The 19509-nt window shown below is 57.0% G+C and overlaps 6 protein-coding genes and 2 non-coding genes across 8 annotated transcripts; 5 read left to right on the top strand and 3 right to left on the bottom strand.

The window, feature by feature from the left end:
* Positions 1-1252: 1252 nt before the first annotated feature.
* B0I36DRAFT_349081 (uncharacterized protein) lies at positions 1253-3048 on the top strand (the record flags this gene model as incomplete). Its single annotated transcript, XM_046156756.1, has 2 exons — positions 1253-1276; positions 1342-3048. The coding sequence occupies 2 exons, from the start codon at positions 1253-1255 to the stop codon at positions 3046-3048; spliced, it is 1731 nt and encodes a 576-aa protein (XP_046012594.1).
* A 533-nt stretch (positions 3049-3581) lies between these two features.
* B0I36DRAFT_362714 (P-loop containing nucleoside triphosphate hydrolase protein) lies at positions 3582-6127 on the bottom strand (the record flags this gene model as incomplete). Its single annotated transcript, XM_046158697.1, has 2 exons — positions 3582-5809; positions 5869-6127. 2 exons carry the CDS (start codon positions 6125-6127, stop codon positions 3582-3584), a joined length of 2487 nt encoding a protein of 828 aa, XP_046012595.1.
* Positions 6128-6966: 839 nt separating this feature from the next.
* Positions 6967-8932, top strand: B0I36DRAFT_374043 (uncharacterized protein; the record flags this gene model as incomplete). The annotated part of the gene is made up of 3 exons (XM_046160241.1): positions 6967-7464; positions 7530-7983; positions 8052-8932. The coding sequence occupies 3 exons, from the start codon at positions 6967-6969 to the stop codon at positions 8930-8932; spliced, it is 1833 nt and encodes a 610-aa protein (XP_046012596.1).
* Positions 8933-9769: 837 nt separating this feature from the next.
* B0I36DRAFT_422262 (uncharacterized protein) lies at positions 9770-11859 on the bottom strand. The gene is made up of 2 exons (XM_046162205.1): positions 11208-11859; positions 9770-11136 (listed from the first exon to the last, which is right to left on the bottom strand). The coding sequence occupies exons 1-2, from the start codon at positions 11491-11493 to the stop codon at positions 10001-10003; spliced, it is 1422 nt and encodes a 473-aa protein (XP_046012597.1). The 5' UTR covers positions 11494-11859; the 3' UTR covers positions 9770-10000.
* Positions 11860-14802: 2943 nt separating this feature from the next.
* On the top strand, positions 14803-14919 carry B0I36DRAFT_t80. The gene has a single exon. It is a non-coding gene; the product is annotated as a tRNA-Asn (tRNA).
* Positions 14920-14967: 48 nt separating this feature from the next.
* B0I36DRAFT_t81 lies at positions 14968-15069 on the top strand. The gene has a single exon. It is a non-coding gene; the product is annotated as a tRNA-Asn (tRNA).
* A 1015-nt stretch (positions 15070-16084) lies between these two features.
* B0I36DRAFT_228209 (Mob1/phocein) lies at positions 16085-17281 on the bottom strand (the record flags this gene model as incomplete). The annotated part of the gene is made up of 2 exons (XM_046149111.1): positions 16085-16987; positions 17066-17281. Coding segments are annotated over 2 exons (1119 nt in total), but the record flags the coding sequence as incomplete, so codon positions are not given.
* Positions 17282-17843: 562 nt separating this feature from the next.
* Positions 17844-19465, top strand: B0I36DRAFT_322768 (CobW/HypB/UreG, nucleotide-binding domain-containing protein). The gene is made up of 5 exons (XM_046153889.1): positions 17844-18111; positions 18169-18264; positions 18332-18428; positions 18491-18989; positions 19052-19465. The coding sequence occupies exons 1-5, from the start codon at positions 17994-17996 to the stop codon at positions 19382-19384; spliced, it is 1143 nt and encodes a 380-aa protein (XP_046012599.1). The 5' UTR covers positions 17844-17993; the 3' UTR covers positions 19385-19465.
* Positions 19466-19509: the final 44 nt, after the last annotated feature.

Consider the following 19509-nt stretch of genomic DNA (forward strand, 5'->3'; position numbering starts at 1 on the left):
AGCAGGCATGTAGATGAAGTCACGACAGGTTGCCCCCAAATTAATTGCCCTGATAGATGCCGGCCCGCCCTCTGGCACCGTCGGGAGTGCAATGACAGCCCTCTTGACCATGCGTTTTGACGGGGGTCTTGATCCGAAGTGGCAGCTCGCGGCAGAGCCCCCCGCCAACGACGTCAATCTTGGACCTCCTGGGGATCTGATACGCTGGGGCGACGCCCTGCAGACATGTAGAGTAGATGTGCATCCACGATTGCCACCATCAAATGGCATGGTCATCTCGTGTCATGGTTGCGCACGTGGTGATCGGCTCTTCGCGATGCTCTCCTTCTGCCGCATTCGTCGACGCCAACATCATCGAATCTGTGCTGAAGGCCAGCATGTCGGCCAGAAAGTTTCATTTCTGCCAGCATTACCTACTGTAGGTACTTATCCAGGGTCTTGGGAGTTGAAACGCATTGGGTCACACCAACAGGCGCTGCTGCGACACACTCCCCCACAGCTGGTGGCCCACGGTGGATGACGCAACGTGCGCAAGCACGCAGGGCCGCCCTGCAATTGACACCAGCCGCTAGAGGGCAAGGACTGCGAGGGACCGGGACGACTTGCCGTGCTGGTGCCAAGCTCGACACCACAAATCAAGATGCGAGTTTGTCCATGTTTCTCGAAAGAGGCCCTGGCGCACGGGACTCGATAGGATGGGCATTATTGGAATTTTGAAGTGTTGGTGATTTGCTGCCCATCTCCTTATTCTCGTCAAGCCTCCCCAGGAGCAATGCGCGCCAACCACGGGTGTCCTTTGAAAGTGTAAATAGCGTACGTACAAGTACGTACACCTGCAGTAAGTTAGCGTAGGCATTGGGCCGAGTCAAGCTGGACCCCACGGGGATGGCGATGGCGGGTGGTGGAGGGGCTCCAGCCATGCGTCAGGCGCACGCCTTGCCGCCAGCTTGACTCAGCCGAGAGACTTTCCCTCAGCCTGCGCTTCTCTATGTACTGTACACACACCACGCCGCCGTGCTTCACAGCGCAACCGCCTTGCGAATCCCCCAGCACACTGGTCTGGCTCGAAACCACTCGCTCCTCCTATCGCTCTCGGCGAGGAAAAGGCCCTGCCGCATTTGCAAGCCGCGTAGCGCTTGGCTAATCTGGCCCGGGGTTCGCCAATGCCGTCACCGCCACAAGACCTGGGCTCGCATCTTGTTCCATCAGAACTGCTGCCTCAGCTTGCTGGGCGATCGCAAAGAAGTGCAGCATGGAGTCCTCGCCTCTGATCAAGGTAGGCGCCGCCCCCGGGTTTGCCTAAATACGCAGGACACGTGGACTCACGCATCGCTCCCACAGGCCGGCGACCACGCAAAGGCTGCCGCAAAGGCCACCCACGCCTCCGAGACGACCGTTGCGATCAACGAGCACACGCGCGCCGCCGGCGAGTTCGCCAATGCTGCCAAGGACACCACCAGTGTCGAAGCCTTGCGCACTCTCAAGCTCCTAGAACAGCACCACCAGCGTCTCTCCGAGATCCTCCAGATCGACCTCAAGAAGCCCCCACATGCAGCCACTGCGCAAGACGACACCGAACATCGCGATGACGAGAAGGGAGCTAGCCACCCGCACGCCAAGTCTTCCGGCGAGAATGTTGGCAGCCTCTCCGAGAAGAACGCCCAGCCGATGCCGACTCTACATCGACCACCGCGGTATCCTTCTCGCGACCTGGGTGCCTCGATCGCCAGCAACCTTGCCTCTGCACGCGGCATCCGGTCCAAGTACCGCAGCCAGCCTCTGAGTCCTAGCATGACCAGCGCCGAAGCTCCTGGTAGTGTCGAGAGCGCACCGCGCAAGAGCGAGTCTCGGTCTAGGATACAGAATATGCTTGAGCACGCGGACAAGCCCAGCCCTCAAAGCCCGCCTGGAAAACTCACACGGCAAACTTCCTCGGGCTCCGACAGTGGTGCGGTGCCTACGAGTCCGGCGAGAAACCAGTCGCCGCCGCAAGACGAGGGTTTCTCCAGGTTCTACAGTGCCTTCGGCACCATCATGAACCGCATCTCCGCGCCTCTCGCTTTTGCAGGGCTTCCGCTCATCAGCGAAGACCAGACAGAAGAGCCTGCCACGGCGGCACCACCGGCACCACCACCAGAGCCGACGAACCCTCGACGCACTCGGCTCAAGCCGTCTCCTTCTGTCGTGGCAGAGCCAGACATCTCCAAGATCTACTCCAAGGCGACCTTGCGGGCTATTTCCCGCGACGGCCAGCTCGCCTCGGACTCGTTCTACGTCGTGCCGACCAGCGGCCACACCACTACGTACGCCAACATTCTCAAGTTCGAAGACAAGGAGAAGCGCCGGATGGAGGCGTCCCTACACAGCAACATGAGTGAGCAGCTAGACGATGAGGACTTTGTCGACGCCCGGGAATCGCAAGCACCAGACTCGCCAGGCGGTCTTGTCCGGAAGCGTGCGACAGCGCCACTGCCGCCAGCATCTTCGTCTTCGTCCGCATCCGCAGCAGCTCGCCGGACCCGCGCGGAAAGAGACCTGAGCAACGTTGTCGAGGAGCTGCGCCTCGAGAACAAGAGCCTGAAGGACATGCTCGACAAGCTCAGCAAACGGCTGCATGCGTTCGAGTCCATGTCGCAGAACTCGGGGATGCGCCTGGCCGAGAGCATGCGCCTCATGCGGCCCGGATCTCCGGGGAGTGGCGCCGGCAGCGGCACCAGCCAGGCCAAGGGGGCCGTTGCAGCCGACGAGGCCCAGCTGCGCAGGAAGAACCGCGAGCTCGAAGACCAGCTCGCGCTCGCGGCGGCACGCATGGAGCAGCTCGAGAAGGACTACAACCAGGCCCGCGCGAACCTGGGCCGGTACAGGGAGCGCTGGGAGCAGCTCAAGGCCGGGGCCAAGGCGAGGCGTGGAGCTGCCAATGCTGCCGCCGCCGCTGCTGGTGCGAATGCTGCTGCTGCTGGTGCGGATAGTGGGAGTGCTGGTTTCGATGGGGGGTTTGATGACGGCGGGGCCATGTCGCCGAGTTTGGCCCTCTCGAGGGACCATTGAGCTAGATACGGGTGCTCAAGGAATATTCGCAGCAAGACAGCTGGTAGGAATCAATGTTCCCGTCATTTTCAAGATCCAGAAATTTAGCGTCGACCAGGATGAATATCGTGATGTATGGTGATGGAGACTTGTCGAATTTTCTCAGCACCCAGGGAAAACCAGAAGGATGACATGCTACTGCTTTGGAGTTCAATAAAACGTAGCCGTCATCTATCTAGGTTGTGGGGTAAAGTCGTAATTATCATGTCTTGTCTCCCACATGTGGGTGCCCGAATTGTACATTGGATTTGTTTCTCTACATCATTAGTTCCCCTTCCACCAGCATGAAGCCTTTCCAATTTTGTACGACAACTTCCTTCACATGCCAGCCTCCACGCTTACCAGCACATCCATGGCAAAATACCAAAACTCCTGGCCTGCCTCGCCTCGCCCATGCTCGACGCGCCTAAACATATCTCTATACATACACTCTATCCATACATGCGCCCCAACAGCCTCATCTCCGTCAAACGCCCAAAACATCCATGCCGATCTTACAGGTTCTTCTCCCTAGCCCCGGTGACCTTCTCGAAGCTCTCGAGCTCCATGGTCAGGGTATGCCGTCCTTTCGTCTTGCTCCGGAGGACGCCGTCGTAATCGAGCATCTCGGCAAGGGGCACCTTTGCGACAATCTGCAACATCCGCATCCGGCCCCGCTGCGTATCTCGCAGCGTGGTCTGGAACTCGTACGGGTCGGGCGGGGCGTAGATGTCGGACAGAAAGACGTCGCTGCCTTCGCGCATAGAGTCGTCGGCCAGGTCGCGGACCTCGAGAACATGGCCGCCCCGCGCGGAGTGGAGGTCGTGCTGGACCGCCTCCGCCGCGGCGTCCGGGCACGAGATGGTCGTCTTCATCACGGGCTCCATGATGCCAATGTGTCCCTTGTCGTGCGCGTCTTTGAGGGCCAGGCGGACAGCCTTGCTGGCTGCACTGGCAGTGTGGCCCGGTGCTGGGCCAAAGTAGTCCGTGCTGGTGTCGAAGGTCACGGTCACCAGACACTGGTGCATTGGCGAGCTGCGTCGGGGCCCACGGGTCAATGCTGCAATGGCACCATTGGTGAGTTGTTGCCGGATCCCATGGGCGTCAAAGTCTTCACTGGTACTGGTGCCGCTGTCCTGGCTGTCTATGATGTCTATCTTGATAATATTGCCGTCTCGTTCGATGAATGAACCGGCAAGGGCCTCGCGATCCTCGTCCGTAAACGGTTCGACAACGACTGTACAACCTGCTTTGCCCGCCTTGCCGGCAACGACCTTGTCGAAGGCTGCGGCCGTGGGAGGCGTTGCTTGGGACAGGCACTCTTTGTAGTCGACGGCGATCTTGCCCCAGATTGCCTCTACTTTATAGTGATTTTCTAACCGGTCTCTGGCGACTTCGAGATGCAACGTGCCCATCCCGGACAGTGTGTACTGCTCCGTCTTTTCGTCAAGTGACCATCGCAAGCTCGGATCTTCACGAGATGCATTCTGCAGGGCAGTTTCCAAAGCTCTGGCGCCTGTTGGCGTGTAGGCTTCTACAAACATGAAAGCCACAGCAGGTGGGATATCCGGTGGGCGGACTTGTATTGTCGACACGAGCGAAGCTGGCGCCTTCGGCGTGCTGAAAGTCAACAGTGTGTCACCGGTTCGAGCAGCCTTAAGGCCTGTGATGGCGCCAATGGACCCCGTGCTGATGTGAGGTATCTCTATCGTCTTGCCACCCGCAATCTGCAGCATGTTCAGCGGTCGCTCGAACTCTTGGAGGTTGGTATTCCACATGGACATGTTCTTCCGCAGGTTGCCGTAGTATACTCTGACGAAGGTCAACATCCCACGGACCGGGTCATTGACGACCTTGAACACCGACGCCAGCGCTTCGACCTTGGGTGCATTTTTCTTGTTCGAAGTTGTTGATGAAAGTGCCTTGGTCAGTGATTGCTGCTCCTTGCCTATCCGGACCTCGAGCTCAGGCCGATCTTGCGGGCTGGGCAAGTACTCGTTGACGGCATTCAGGAGAGACGCAACTCCAATATTCTTCAGACTTGACCCCGCAAACACGGGGATCAAGGAGCCGTGCCCATCGTTGATTATCCGGCGTATGCTGTTCTTGATGTCTGCGCTCGGCAGGTCCTTGCCCATCTCTGTCCATTTCTCGAGCAAGTCGTCGTCCTTCTCGCATAGCAGCTCAACAAGCTTCTCTCGTGCAGTATCGCACTCGTCCTTGAGCGTGCCTTCGACCTTGTGCACGCTGAGATCTTCGGGTTTGTCCTTGGTGCCGGCCCAGCTGACGACTGTGCCCTCGATGACATCCACGATACCCTTGACTGTGTCCTGGCTCCACCAAGGAATCTGGCACACCAAAGGCATGCCATTGAGCTTCACGCCAATGTCCTGGATGGACTTTTTGAACGAGGCACCCTCCCGGTCGAGCTTGTTGACAAATATTATCCGAGGAACCTTGAACTCGTTGGCAGATGCCCATACACGCTCAGTATGAGCCTCGACTCCCTCGACGCCATCAATGACACATACAGCGCCGTCGAGCACGGGCATACACCGCTCAACCTCGAAGCGAAAGTCGACGTGGCCAGGCGTGTCGATGAGGTTGATGACATTTGACCTCTCGCCTGGACCGAGTCTCTCCTGGGGCGGCCACGGGAAAGTGATGGCAGCCGACTGGATAGTAATGCCTCGCTGCCTCTCCATAGGCAAGAAGTCTGTGACTGTGTCTCCGTGGTCCACATCTGGACATCATGTTTAGCTAGGTTCGTCATGAGCATTTTTCTCTGAGTCAACCACTTACTTCCAGCGTGCCTTGTTGCCCCGCTGTTGTAGAGCATCTGCTCCGTCGTCGTTGTCTTTCCGGCATCGACATGGGCAATGATGCCGATGTTGCGAAGGTCCCGGACGCCGACATCCCCAGGAGCCTCACGAGAAGGCACGGCAATGTGCCTTACCGCATGGCGTGAGAGGCTGAGACGTGAGCGGAGTGGCCAAGCTGCTGCGGCAATGCTGCCTCGTGACCTCAGAGGGGTTCTCCAGAGTGGCGCGATGAAGCTCATGCCGTCTTAAAGCCTGGTCTGATTAGGCCCTGCGTTTTGAGCACCGATACTCTGCCGCGCAGATCTGCAAGTGCAAGTGTGTTATAGGAGCTCCATGTGATAGAAGCAGAGCCCAAAGATGCCACCTGAGAATGGCCTTGTGCGAGAGCGATTGTGGGGACGATGAGAAAAGATTGTGGTTGTTGGCTGAGAAAATCGTTGATGCATCAAATGTCGTGCGTAGATCGAGACAGGCCTCTGCAACAGCTACTACAGTTTTGAGGCGCACTGTGTTCACACAACATCTTTGGGTCTGGTTGCTTGAGACAGCGACTCCTCTCGACAGCTGCGTGTATCCTCGCTCTGCCTGAAAGTTCTTTTCATCTCTGTGACGAGTTATATGCCAAGTTTATGATTCTTGGGGAGAATTGTAATAACTGAAGACCGGCCTGTAGATACGTTGTTGATGAGCAATGTGTGGTAGCTGACTCGCACGGTGGATTCCCAATACAGCCTAGACCCGCCACGAAAGGCACCAGCCGCATCGCAGGCAGTTGCTTGGGGACTCTGACCAGACTGTCGCTGCGTCATGCTGGAGCTGCAGCTCTCCCACAGCATATGCCCACCCCATCCCCACGACTTGCGGTCCCGCTCCCAGCTTGCGACACACGGCAGGGTCCTCTAGGCTCACCAGCAAGCACAGGGTCGAGTACCATCGGCTGTGCGACCATTGTCCAACCTGTCAATCGCTGCCGAGCTCAAACCAGTAGTCCAGCCTACCTTAGCCGCTTCCCCGCAGAGCGCGCAATCTTGTCCAGCATCACGACCCAGCTCTCTCTCCTGGCACTGACAGCAACGCCATGGACTACCGCTCCTCGATACCCGACGACGATCACCCGGGCGCCTCGCCCTGGGGCTCCTCGCCGCCAGCTTCGCCTAGGCGCAACCTCGAGCGCCAAGCTCCTTCGTTCCGCTACGACGCACAAGCCGCCGGCGAAGGCTTCGGACAGGAAGACCACGACGCCAATGTGTTCAACCCGTCGCAGTCCTCCACCGCCTCCCAGGCGACCACAGACACGTCCTTTGCTCCAAGTGCTGAGTCGTCCCAGCAAGAACAGACAGACGTGAGCGACAACACAGACCACCACCAGTCGCAAGCGTCCGTCCAAGACCCGGATCATCCCGACGCTCAACAGCACCAGCAGAACTTCTCACAGAACCCAGCTGGCGACAATGTCGCTCACGACCAGCCGCAGCAGCCTCGGAGATCAAACCAACCCCAGTACAAGCTTCAGGCCAAGATCACCGGGCTGGAGCGCACCGGGCGCAAGGACCCCATCCTGAGGTTCGATGTCCACGTAAGTGCAACCTGTGGGTTACAAGACTGTGTGCGTGAATATGCGTGTTGACTCATGAGCTATAGACGAATCTCCCAACCTTCCGCACTACCCAATTCCGTGACGTACGCCGCATGCACTCGGAATTTGTCAAGCTCGGCGAGCATCTGATATCGGCAAATCCAGAAGTATTCGTGCCAGCAGTTCCCCCTTCTATCACATCGGCAGGGGCTGGTACGGATGAGGACGAGACTCGTGTCAAGGCCCTCTTGCAGCGTTGGTTCAACCACGTATGCTCAAACGAGGTTCTCATGAGAGACGACGAGATGGTGCTCTTTGTCGAGAGCGACTTTGGTTATAGCCCCATGGTCAAGCGGAAGCAGCCAGCCACCGGTGTGCGTCGTAAACTGCTCAAGCAGTTTGCTCCGCCACCTGATGACACTCCCGAGCTCTCACAAGCCCGGCCAGTCGTGAAGCTGTTTTACCTGGGCTCGATGGACGCTGGACACAAGGTTGATAAGCTGGTCAAGAGCCGGAGAGGTACGTATTCATTCGTGACTCAAACTTGTGCCTTTCAATCGTGACCTGACCAGAACTCGTGAGGACAGGACTTGGGCTTGCCGAGTCTGACTTTGGTGTCAAGCTTGGTGGCATGAACGTGCAAGAACCCCATCAAGGACTGGCCAATGCATTCCGCAAGCTTGGTAAAGTGATTCAGACGGTCGGAGACTACCATGCTGCCCAAGCTACCGCCGAGGCCACGACCATGGGCGACCCATTCCAGTACCATTCTCAGGATGCATTCATTGTCAAGGAGACTTTGACAAACAGACAGCTCCTGATACGCGAGTTCCTGCAGGCGCAGGAGAACACGCGCAGCAAACTCAACTCGGCAGACCGGCTGAAGGCGAGCTCGAGCGTGCGACGCGAGAAGGTTGATGAGGCGATCACAGCCCTGGACGATGCCAGAAATGCCGAAATGGACCTCATGCACAAGACCACACGAGTCACACAGAATCTCGTGCATGAGCGACGAAAGTGGTTCAATCGCACAGCCGCAGATCTCCGCATGAGCATCAGGGAATACGTGGTGCGCGAGATCGATGCCGAGCGCAGAACCCTCTCGGTCCTCGAAAGTGTCCGACCTGACATTCGCGCCATTGACTCCTCTGGTGGCCTCAGCAGACTCGGTCGCGAAGCACACCCTCAAGTTCGCCGGACCAGCCAAGTCCAGAGCCAGGGTCCCAAGGGTGATGCCTGGAGTGCGGCCCCGCGCCGGTCGGACGCTCTGAACCGCAGCACTCTCCTGCCCAACGCGGAGGATCCAGAGGCGGAAGATAGTGCACAAGCAACGCCTGGCAGCGGTCCTGCCGCTGCAGGTGGCGCAGCCGGTGGTCGTGGAGGGCTCATGGGCCTTCCGGAGGAGGAAGACGATGACCGCGTCGACGCGCGGAACGCTGCAAGCAGGCTGGCTACCAGCACTTTCTGAGCACTGCTCAGGGTAGGAGCATCCATTCATCAGAGGTACAACAGGAACAAGAGGACGGGGAGCGAGAGCCACGGGCGTTGAGAGGAGGGGAGGGGGTGGGGGGGACACTGGCATTATTGAAATACAACCCACGTAACACCAGCAGCCGCACGCTTTTTTGCGAGATAGAAAAGAGCGATAGCACATACCTGTTTCAAAAGCCGATCTCATCTCAAGCTGACAAGGTATCTAAAGCACACTTTGTGAAGCACAAGCCATGTAGATGCTGTCTGTCTTCATCATCCATTACGGGATTTCAACACCCAGGTAGCTCTGATATTAAAGGGCGGGTAAGTATTCATGCCGTGTACTCAAGCCGTCACACCATCCACCCGGCCCTGTCCATCCCCCTCCGCCCCCCTTCTCTCTTTCTTTCTATATATCTTAGAGAGCCAGCGTGGCCATACAGCACTTGTCAGTCAGTCAGACATGCAGCCCCGTTTCGTGGGGTGTCATCATAGTCGCTTTTACAAGAAGATCAGTATTGGGAGGGAGACAAGACATGTTTTCGAAAGGAAAAGAAGAAAAACACACGGTCAGAGGAAGGGTGGTTATCGGATGTCTTTCTCCATGTCCTGCCCGTTGCATTTCGGTCTATACGTCGGAACACCGTGTCGATATATGTCCGAGCGTGTATGCTCTGCGGTTTCAAGTCCATATTGTACGGAGACATCGCGTTATTTGCACTTAAGAGTTGGATGGGAGAAGATCCACTGATGGTTCAATCGTGGCCATGTGGTTATACAGATTGATTCCGAGAGACTTTGGAGATCAACACAAGTAGAGAGCACCGATATATAGAACATGAATACAATGGAATTGTTTAATGTCAACGTATTCGCTAGTCTTTGGTGGTCATTAATCTTTATTAGAACAAAGCAAAAAACAACCAGAGTACAGGACAATCTGCATCATGATCCTCCAGTAATACCAGAACGCCGGACACCATGTCGTGATTCCACAATCTAAATGCTACTTTTCATCCCTGGGGTTGTGCTAGCAAGCCCCGTGTCCAGGAAACATGAATCCTTACGCAGCGTTGGCGCTGGCAACGGGCTGGACAATCTTGGTGATCTGCTCACCGGCACGAACGATACGCTGGCCAGCAGAGTCGTTGACGTAGGTGACATCCTTGTTCTCCAACTGGGATCGCTTCCAGATCTCCACCTCACAGCCGCCACGGAGAACACCGACACGCATGGTGGACAGCAGGTTGTGAGCAGCGTTGGAGTGGAGGTAAACACCGCCGTTGAAGATGGCGGTGGCGTCCTTGCCGACGGCGGAGCTGATGAGGGCCTTGCCACCGGGGTGCTCCTTGATAAAGTCGGTCACATCGTGGACAACACCAGCAATGGCAACGAGGCCGCGGCCGTTCTTGGCCTCAGCAACGAAGTCATCCCACTCCATGACGGGGAGCTGCTCAAGAGGAGTACCCCAGTCGAGGGTGGCACGCTTCTGGTCGAGCTTCTTCTGCAGCTGCTGGACACGACCCTTCTCAATCTCGTTGGAGCGGAACTGCTTGAGGTCGTAGGCGAGACCGAGCTTCTTCCACGCGGCAATGTGCCACTTGGTAGGGTCGTACTGCCACCACTCAATAGCGTTGCGGTAGTCGGATGGGAACTCGTGGTGGAAGTTGTGGTAGCCCTCACCGAGGGTGACGACGGCGGTGATGAGGTGGTCACGCGGAGAGTTGCGGTCGTCAAAGGGCTGCTCGCCGAGCCAGTGCGCAAGGGAGTTGACGCAGAAAGTAGCTTGCTGGACGAAGAAGACACGAAGGATGCCTCCATAGATGAAACCACCCCAGTAGTCGCCCCAGCCGAGACCGCAGACAAGGGTAGGGAAGACGAGAGCCATGCCAATGACGCACTTGAGGTAGTTGACGTGCTGCCAAACGACTACCGGGTCGTCGTTGAGGTCGGTAATATCGGTACGGCCAACACGCTTGGGGTTCTGCTTCATGACCATCCAGCCGAGGTGGGAGTAGAGAAGACCCTTGCGTACGGAGTAGGGGTCCTTCTCGGTGTCAGTGTAACGGTGGTGAGCACGGTGGCCACGAGACCACCAGCGGATAGATCCCTGGACGGAGCCGGAGCCACAGGCAGCGAGCCAGACCTTCAGAGGAAGGGTGGCCTTGTAGGAAGTGTGAGCCCAGAGACGGTGGTAACCTGTTGGTGATTCAATGTCAGTATTCGTACCAAGACGAGGAATGCCTTTTTGGATGTGTTGTATAACCTACCAGCCGTAATGCCAAGACCAGTCTGAACGTAGTACCAGACCGTGAAGATGGCAGTCTTCTTCTCAAGCGGCGTCCAGTAGGCGGTGATGAGGCCGGCAAGAGGGACGAAGAGGATGAAGATGCAGTTGAGCCAGTTGATGTGCTTGTACCAGTTGCTGGCGGTGATGGGCATCTCGGTGATGTGAGGCTTCTTGAGATCCTGGGCTGCTCCGCGGAGGGGCTTGTACTCGCGGGTGCCGTCGTCGAGGACGGCCGCAGCCTCAGGCTTAGTCGCAGACGCCGCCATGTTGGGTGAGGATGTCGAAGTGGTTGCCAAGGGGAGAAGTTGGCGGAGGGAAGAGGTTGGAGTGAGAGAGTGAGTAGGAGCCGGGTGAGAAGGCACGGGTAGGGGTAAGTATTTATTGTCCAGACCAGCTGGGGGGGTGCGGTGTATGGTTTGGGGGAGTGGCGTGGCGGGTGGAGGAGGAGGCGGGCAGCCGAGGAGGAAGCCGGGTGAGGATCCTGGACAACAAAAGACCCTGGGGTGGAGAAGCGTCGAGATGGATGGCCTGGTGTGGTTTGATGTTTGAGCATGGGCTGTTTCTGCCCGTGTAAGTCGTGGCCAGGGCTGGGCGCGCCGGGACCCACGGTGTGGCTACATGCTCCCCCAGGGTAGAAAACGATCCAAGTACTTTGGTCCAATGTCACTTTGCTCTCAACCTTGCCCAGAGATCTGCACAATGTCACTCTCAGTCAAACTACCTCCCACCGCCACCAGCCTAGTTAGTGATTTCAATGCAACAGATCTGCCCAGCCACCGCAAGTATCCGATGAGAGACCTCTGCGCAGGGAGGGCATGCGAAACAGGAGGAGGGGGGGGATGAGTCCGGGGCGCGCGTTGCGGGCCTCAATGTCGCCTCCTCCAGCACACTGCCGGCCCGGACCAGGTCTAGAGCTGCTGATCTTGGCTTGTGCCCCCGGCATCTGTCCCGGAGCCACGAGAATTGTTGCGGCCTGCCAGACACCCTATCTGGTAGCTACCAACCCTCTGTACTCTTTTTCCTAGGCAGACACGCAATCGCACAAGGGCCAACAACTTCCACGACGCTAAGAACAAGGCAGTAGTAGGTACATGTGTGCCATGTGACGGGCACTCTGATATCTGCTGCCTGCGGGTACCAACCGGTTGGTCGGCCAAGCACCGCAAAGCACGGGGAGGCAGGCTTGTGACAGCACGGGAGACTTGGCTATCGGTACATCCTGTCCCCCGACTCGGAACAACGCCTGCAAGCGCCCAACGCACCCAAGCAGAAACGCTGCAAGAGAAGGGGGACAAAAAAAAAAGTCTGTTCGGCATAGAAGGAGGCAGCTTCTGGAATTTTGTTGAATTGTTGGGGCGAGTGGAGCCGGTGGCGGGCAGCTCTGGCCAATGAACTTACACTGACGTTGAAGAAAGCGTCGCGCGGTTGCCCCTTTGGGCCGGTCTTCCCTGGTGCCCCGGTCGTCCCTGCCGCGGGAACCCATGCGGTCGCACCTCGCGCCGCCTGTCCGCCTCGGCTGAGCTGCTCTTGTCCCCGGCCGGCTTGCACGGCTGTGATGGCATCCAGCTGCAACAACATGTGCCACGCGTGCAGTGCACTTGCGAGGCATTGTCCGATCAGCAGCTCACACCATATCGAACGGTTCGAGTTCAACATGACGCACAAAGATCAAGAGTGAGCCAGCACAACCATCGGTGTCGTCACGAGGCCGGCCGGGCCATTGTTGTTGGGCCGGGCCAAAGGATTCGCTGTGATCCTCGCGCCCAGAGTGGCTGCATGAGCTCGCTAGCTTCTCTGTCGGCAGCTTCAGAGTGTCGGTCTGCAAACTGCAAGCAGTACTTGGTGGCTCCAGCACCGAACCATGGCATGGCGGAGCTGGGACCTGCATTGTCACTTTGCTAGCGCGTCGCCCTGGCCGATCCGACGGGCCAACGTTTGAACGACTGCCAGCGAGCACAGCACTATCCCCAATTCGTGGGCCAGGCGGCGAGAAGTCTGCAGTACGCCTCTCTGACTATCTCTAACTATGCGGGTGCCCAGGATTTGACAGCGTCGAGTTCTGCAAGAAAGAGCACACGCGGCCTCAAACGCTGGTCGAGCAATGGGGCCCTGGCACTTCAGGCAGCAGAGTGAACATCGCACGATATCAAGCAAAACTACCTCGGCAGGTGCATGAGTTGCCTGTGAAGATGACCTAGGCCCCGAGCCTACTACGACGCATAGACAACATCATCACCGTCATCACGACTCGGTGCCCAAGCATCGTTGATATCTCGATGGATGCCGCTGACCAGGGGATGTCGCAACCCCGCAGCCATGCAGCCCTGTCGTCCTAGATCCCTGCCCACGCACCCGTCTCTCTCCACACTTTCTCCCAACAAACACAATGGGGCCACACGTCTTGCACGTGCGAGAAGGTGCGCCACACAGCCAGACACCCGCAATCGCCAGTGGCCGAGACAACTTCTGCAAGCTCTGAAGCTGTCTTTGCGCAAAACCACCAGGCCCCACCTCCTGCCCCCATGCCCACCCATCCCATCAGCAACGCTACTTCACTCCATCAAGCTCGGCTCGTGCCCTCACCTCAAGACTCCAAGAGTTGTCGGTGACCCATTTATTCATCTTCTGACATGTGCTTCCCAGCTGTTGTTGGATGACGAGATATGGAGTACATGGTGGCCAGGTCTCCACCTTCCAGGCACCACATAGCTTGCAAGCTACCATCTCAGCACTCTGGCCCAACAACGTCGGCACGACCATCTACTGCAGACGAATAGAAAAACATGTGAACGTCAACAAGCTTCCTGGCTGCGATTCTGCTCGGAAGCCCCAGCTCCCCACAATTTTCTCCGTACATGACAATGAGCAAGACCTCGCCTTTCACGGCGTTTCCAGACTGAGAAGCGGCAGACGAGCTCGAACGAGCGACACTTGAAGCAAATGGATGCCGGCAGGCGAACCAGGCACCAATGAACCACCTGATCACTGATCTGCGCACTTTGGTGCTCAAGCTTTCGTCATCTTTATCAGTGGCGAAGTGTGACCGACCCTTGATTTTATTCCACGACGCTGCTTTGATGATTGGCATGCATCCTGAATCGCAAACTGTGCCTTTATTCGAAGAGCAATATAGCCGGCACCATGCCCGCTAGGCAAGGTTTCCAGAGCAAATCTGCGCCACATTGTGCATGTGCCGGCATACTCAGTCGCGGAACAATGCCAGGATGACGTACGTCCCTTGCGGAGAACGTTGTAATGCGCCATTGCAGAAGTGGTGGCTCTACCTCGAATCAGCACTGCCTACAATACGACACGTGAGAAAGTTTGGTTCTTGGGATGATCAGTACAATCACAAAAAGCAACATCTTCCGTATACCCAGGCCAGGTACGACCATCGCAATCACAAGGTGGTTTTCAGGCAACTACTGCAAGAGCATCAGTGCATCTCTACGATTGTGAAAGCGAAATGCGGTAAAAGGCCAGGTTTGGAGGTCTGTACTTGACCAGGGATAAGCCGCTGACTTAGCACATTCCGAGAAATCCCGTTCTCGGATCACGAACATCGCACATTCTAATCCTCCGTGGCGCAATTGGCTAGCGCGTCTGACTGTTACTGCTCTGGGTCTTTCTTCGAGATCCTCCCAAAGTGGAACGCAATCAGGAGGTTGACAGTTCAAGCCTGTCCGGGGGAGCGTGCGGTCTAGTGATACACAGCTACTATATCCGCTAAATATTTCTTTTCCTCCGTGGCGCAATTGGCTAGCGCGTCTGACTGTTATATCTGAGCTTCACAGCTCACGATGGGCATCAGGAGGTTGACAGTTCAAGCCTGTCCGGGGGAGATGATTTCTCTTTTTGTTGTTCCCGGAGCCTGGCATCCTCTCAAGCAATAAATAGAGTGGACCATCATCGCTCTTTTGCCGCAGGGCATGTCGTGGTGAGTGACTATGATCACTGGAGGCGGCCGACTGTTCAAGGACTTGCTAATAGTTGACACATTATTCAAACAGAGCTTGTGCTCCGAGTTGGCAAGCTGGCAAAGACGCGCGTCTTAAAAATTATGGATGGTCATGTGATCTTTTCAAGCCTCGCTCATTACAGTCGTTCATATTATGCTACAGGATATCTTGGCATGTTCCACCAATGCTCTTCTCTTGAGTGCCTCGTTGAGCACATCCTCTCCTCCAAGCCGAGTGCACACCTCCAACCATCAACCCGCAATCATTGCTCGTCAAGTTAGGACCATTCATCAAATCAAAGTGCCAGCGAGGCGAATGGAATATCGCCCTAGGCAATTGTTCGCTACTTAAGCCCAGCGTGATTCGACTTGCCAATATCTTGGTCGATGCTGATAGCAGCGTGCGGCGTGTGTGGCGGACACAGCTACGTGGCCGCCTTCTTCTCGTCTTCCTCCGTCGTTGCAGAGCCCGCTTCGTTTTCTGCGGCCGTTGTCTCTGCTGATGCTTTCTCCTTGCTGCTCTCTTCGGCGTCGGTCTTGTCGTTGGCAGCCGGCGCGCTCTTGGGTCCGTCTTTATCATCGTCATCGGACTCTTCCTCTTCCTCCTCCTCTTCTTCTTCCTCCTCTTCTTCCTCCTCCTCCTCTTCTTCTTCCTCTTCCTCATCGTCGTCATCCCCATCTTTTGCGTCTGCCGCCTTTGCGTCCTCAACCACAGTTGGCGCGTTCGACGCTGTCTCATCGTCCTCAGCAGGAGGAGAGTCCGGCTCAACGGGCACGTCTTCCTGCACATCGATCTTGACCGCAGAGAAATCCGTGTCGCCATTGTGGTGTGTCGAGCCCAAGACCTCCACGGGCTCGCCAGGCTGTGTCTCGTCCCTGCGGTCATCATTTGCTGACGTCTCGACGATGACGGGGACCTCGACCTCTGTCTCTTCCTCGTTGACCGTCTCGGGTGCAGAGATGCGCATGTCGCCCAGCTTCGAAGTCACCTCTGAGTGCTCATCTTCCCGCTCCTCAATGACTGTGGTCACAATGCTGCCTACCGAAGGCCTGCTCGAGTGTCTAGCTGTGTTGGTTCTTCGTGCGTGGAAGCTGTGCTTGTCATCCTCGCCCTCGCCACCCTCTCCTGTTTGGGCAGGCGCCTTGGACAAGAGAGTGACAGGCGGCGGCCGCTTCTCTTCCTTCTCGGCCACGGCCGACTCGAGGCCTTCGGCTTCGGGGGGGAGCTTGTAGTTCTCCGCAGGCAGCAGGTCGTAGACGTCGCACACCGTCTTGAAGAAGACGTACAGGCCCGTCTGCGACTCGACGGACCAGAAGACGCCGCGGTGCTGGAACCAGGCGTGCGCGAATATCCGGTGGAGTCTCCGGAACACGTTGACGAGGTTCTTGAGCACCGAGCTCCGCTCGGAGCTGTCTGCGCCGAGCACGATGCGGCTCGGGAAGATCTTTGGGTTCGTGACAATGTTGGCGGCCCAGTCGAGCGTGTGGCAGCAGTAGTCGATGGCGCAGCAGCTCTTTGGTGCCTCGTGGACGGCGCAGAGGAACTGCCACTCTGACGCGCGCATCTCGGGGCATGTTGCCGAGGAGCACGGCGGCGTGTCGAAGAGGAAGCCCACGATGAGTCCGTTGCACTGCGCGATGAGAAAGCGGCAGAGCTCGTAGAGCCACAGCGTGCGCTCGACTCCTGCTGGCGGCGTGGCGAGACTGAGAGCGGTTTGTCGGTTGATCGGCGTCGTGTTTGAGGAAGTATGATAGTAGTGCAGAGCTGCGAGGTGTTCCTGGGAGGAGAAGGCGGACTCGAGCTACAGAGACAGAAACACACCAAAGTCAGCTCATGTGTGTGCCTCATCGTGAGTGACCGTATGCGCGGCAAGCCTTACCTCACTGAAGGGTATCAGCGGCGGCCCGGCGGCCATATGCTCTGCCTTGGTTCCGACGTGTATGCGTCGCTTCGCGTTCGCGGCGACAACAGCCTGGTTCCTTTCCTGAGACTCGAGGCCGGCTGCGCTGTTCAGGCCTGGCGATGCCGGCCCAATCTGAATCTCCGCAGCGGGCGGCGGACTGGGCAGCCGCGGGGAACTTTGTGCTTGCGACATGGCGACAGGCGCGCAGACTTGATCATTTACTCCAGCGTGGCCCGAGATCGTGGTTTCTTTAATGGAGTCGGACTCTCTGCGATTCTCTCGGTGTTGGCGCGCTTTCGATTCTTGTAGGGCGTCGTGGTCGCGGGGGTTTCGTGCGCAGCCACCTGCTGTACAAAAGAGAAGTGTGTATGCCCAAGACGAGCTGCTGAGGGGCTGGGCTGCTAGACAATCCGACGAGGGGATCCCTAGATGGAACCGATCGAGATTTTTTTGGGCAATCGATATCGGAAGCTGGGCGTGTAATGCGAATATGCACTGCGAACGAGCGTGAGAGAGCTTGACAAGCAGTTGTTGTTGTTGTTGCGTGGTGCGAAACCACGAGCGCTAAGCACAAAGCAAGCTGGACAGACCCCTGAAGGCGCTAAAGGCTGTGCTGTCCGGGGCGCCATCTGCGGCTCTCTTCCAGCCAATCACGGCCCTGTGTGGCAGCTTCCCGGCACTTGCGATGGAGGGGTGGTTAAGGCGCGTTATGTCATTTCTTGCTGCCAGGCAAAGTTGTATGCCCTTGCTAGAAAAGTGCTCGCCTTGTCACCGAAGATGGGTATGTTGAGTGCAAGACACTTTCACTAATCCAGCAAGGATAGACGACGCGAAACAAAGAAGTCTTTCCTGAGACCGAGGCTAGCCCTGCTCTTCCTGTCTGCCAGTCGCAAGCTGCCCCGCCATGGATGTCGACTTGGACGATGATGCTCCCCCGGAGTTGGTGAGCATGGGCGCAGAGGCCATACCCCAAGGGGATGGAGACGCTGCAAACTTCAAGGTCCCCATCACAATTGTTACTGGTATGCACCAAGCATCCGTGAAAACCAATGTTCTCCTTCGCTGACGATTTTCGCAAGGCTATCTTGGTGCCGGCAAGACCACGTTGCTCAACTATATCTTGACGGCTCAACATGGCAAGAAGATTGCCGTCATAATGAACGAGTTTGGTGACTGTGAGTCATTTGCAGTCGTTATCTTGCCCGACTGACCAAGTATGCTCACCTAAAATGTGAACCACAGCTCTCGACATCGAGAAGTCTCTGACCGTCAACAAGGGTGGTGAACAAGTTGAGGAGTGGCTAGAAGTTGGCAATGGCTGCATTTGCTGCTCTGTCAAGTATGTGTTTCCTGTTTCCGTCCGACCCGGATAAGTCGTAATCAGGCTGACAACCTACGCAGAGACTCTGGAGTCAACGCAATCGAATCTTTGATGGAGAAGAAGGGCAAGTTCGACTACATCCTGCTCGAGACCACTGGCCTGGCCGACCCAGGCAACCTGGCCCCATTATTCTGGGTCGACGACGGACTTGCCAGCACGATCTATCTCGATGGCATTGTGACCCTTGTGGATGCGAAAAATATTATCCGCAGCCTGGAGGACCCAGCGGGCAAGATCGAGGAAGGCCACGAGGACCATGGCCACGGACCCCTTATGACCACGGCACATGTGCAGGTATCGCACGCTGATGTGGTTGTTATCAATAAGTCGGACCTCGTGACCGAGGCCGAGCTCGAGAGTGTGAAGGCAAGAATACAATCCATCAATGGGCTTGCCAAACTCCATGTGACGAAGCAAGGAGTTGTTCCGCAGCTGGAAGGTTTCCTGTTAGATCTCCATGCCTACGACCAAGTTGAGAGCTTGGACACAGCCAGCAAGGGCCACAGCCACTTAGACCCTGTAAGTTGGTCTTCGTCTATGGTGCACTCTGTGTCAGCAACTTCTAACTAAAAGAAACTCAGACGATCGCCACCGTCACCGTGGGTGTCCCAGTTCTGCAGCCTGGGCAGCTGGAAAAGATAGACGGCTGGCTTCGGTCCATTCTGTGGGAGAGCGAGGCGCCTGGGCATGGTGTTGGTACGAGCGGAACACTAGAAGTGCATCGCCTCAAGGCGCGGCTGGTCTTCAGCAATGGCGATATCAAGATGGTGCAAGGTGTACGAGAAGTCTTTGACATAGTTGACGGACAGAAGAGCGAGGGAACACCAGCATCAGGCAAAGTGGTACTCATTGGACGTGGCGTGAAGCAGGTTGACTGGGACGCGAGTCTGCGCACGTCGCTGGAGAGGCCATAGATCCAGAAAGTCACGGTCAAATTGGTCCACAAGCAATCATGTTCTCAATGCGAAAGAAAAAGAAGTGGTCCGCAAGCGGGCGTGATGTTGCGAAACTTGGAATCAATGCTGCCATGGCGACCGCC

Source organism: Microdochium trichocladiopsis, assembly GCF_020744255.1.
Source record: "Microdochium trichocladiopsis strain MPI-CAGE-CH-0230 chromosome Unknown B0I36scaffold_5, whole genome shotgun sequence".
NCBI lineage: Eukaryota > Fungi > Ascomycota > Sordariomycetes > Xylariales > Microdochiaceae > Microdochium > Microdochium trichocladiopsis.

Excerpts from the sequence above, each read along its gene's own strand:
- B0I36DRAFT_422262 (XM_046162205.1), bottom strand. The coding sequence starts at position 11,493 with ATGGCGGCGTCTGCGACTAAGCCTGAGGCTGCGGCCGTCCTCGACGAC. Across the intron at positions 11,137-11,207 it reads TGGTCTTGGCATTACGGCTG|GTTACCACCGTCTCTGGGCT; the intron begins GTAGGTTATACA and ends AATCACCAACAG.
- B0I36DRAFT_322768 (XM_046153889.1), top strand. The coding sequence starts at position 17,994 with ATGGATGTCGACTTGGACGATGATGCTCCCCCGGAGTTGGTGAGCATG. Across the intron at positions 18,112-18,168 it reads CCCCATCACAATTGTTACTG|GCTATCTTGGTGCCGGCAAG; the intron begins GTATGCACCAAG and ends GATTTTCGCAAG. Across the intron at positions 18,265-18,331 it reads AATGAACGAGTTTGGTGACT|CTCTCGACATCGAGAAGTCT; the intron begins GTGAGTCATTTG and ends TGTGAACCACAG.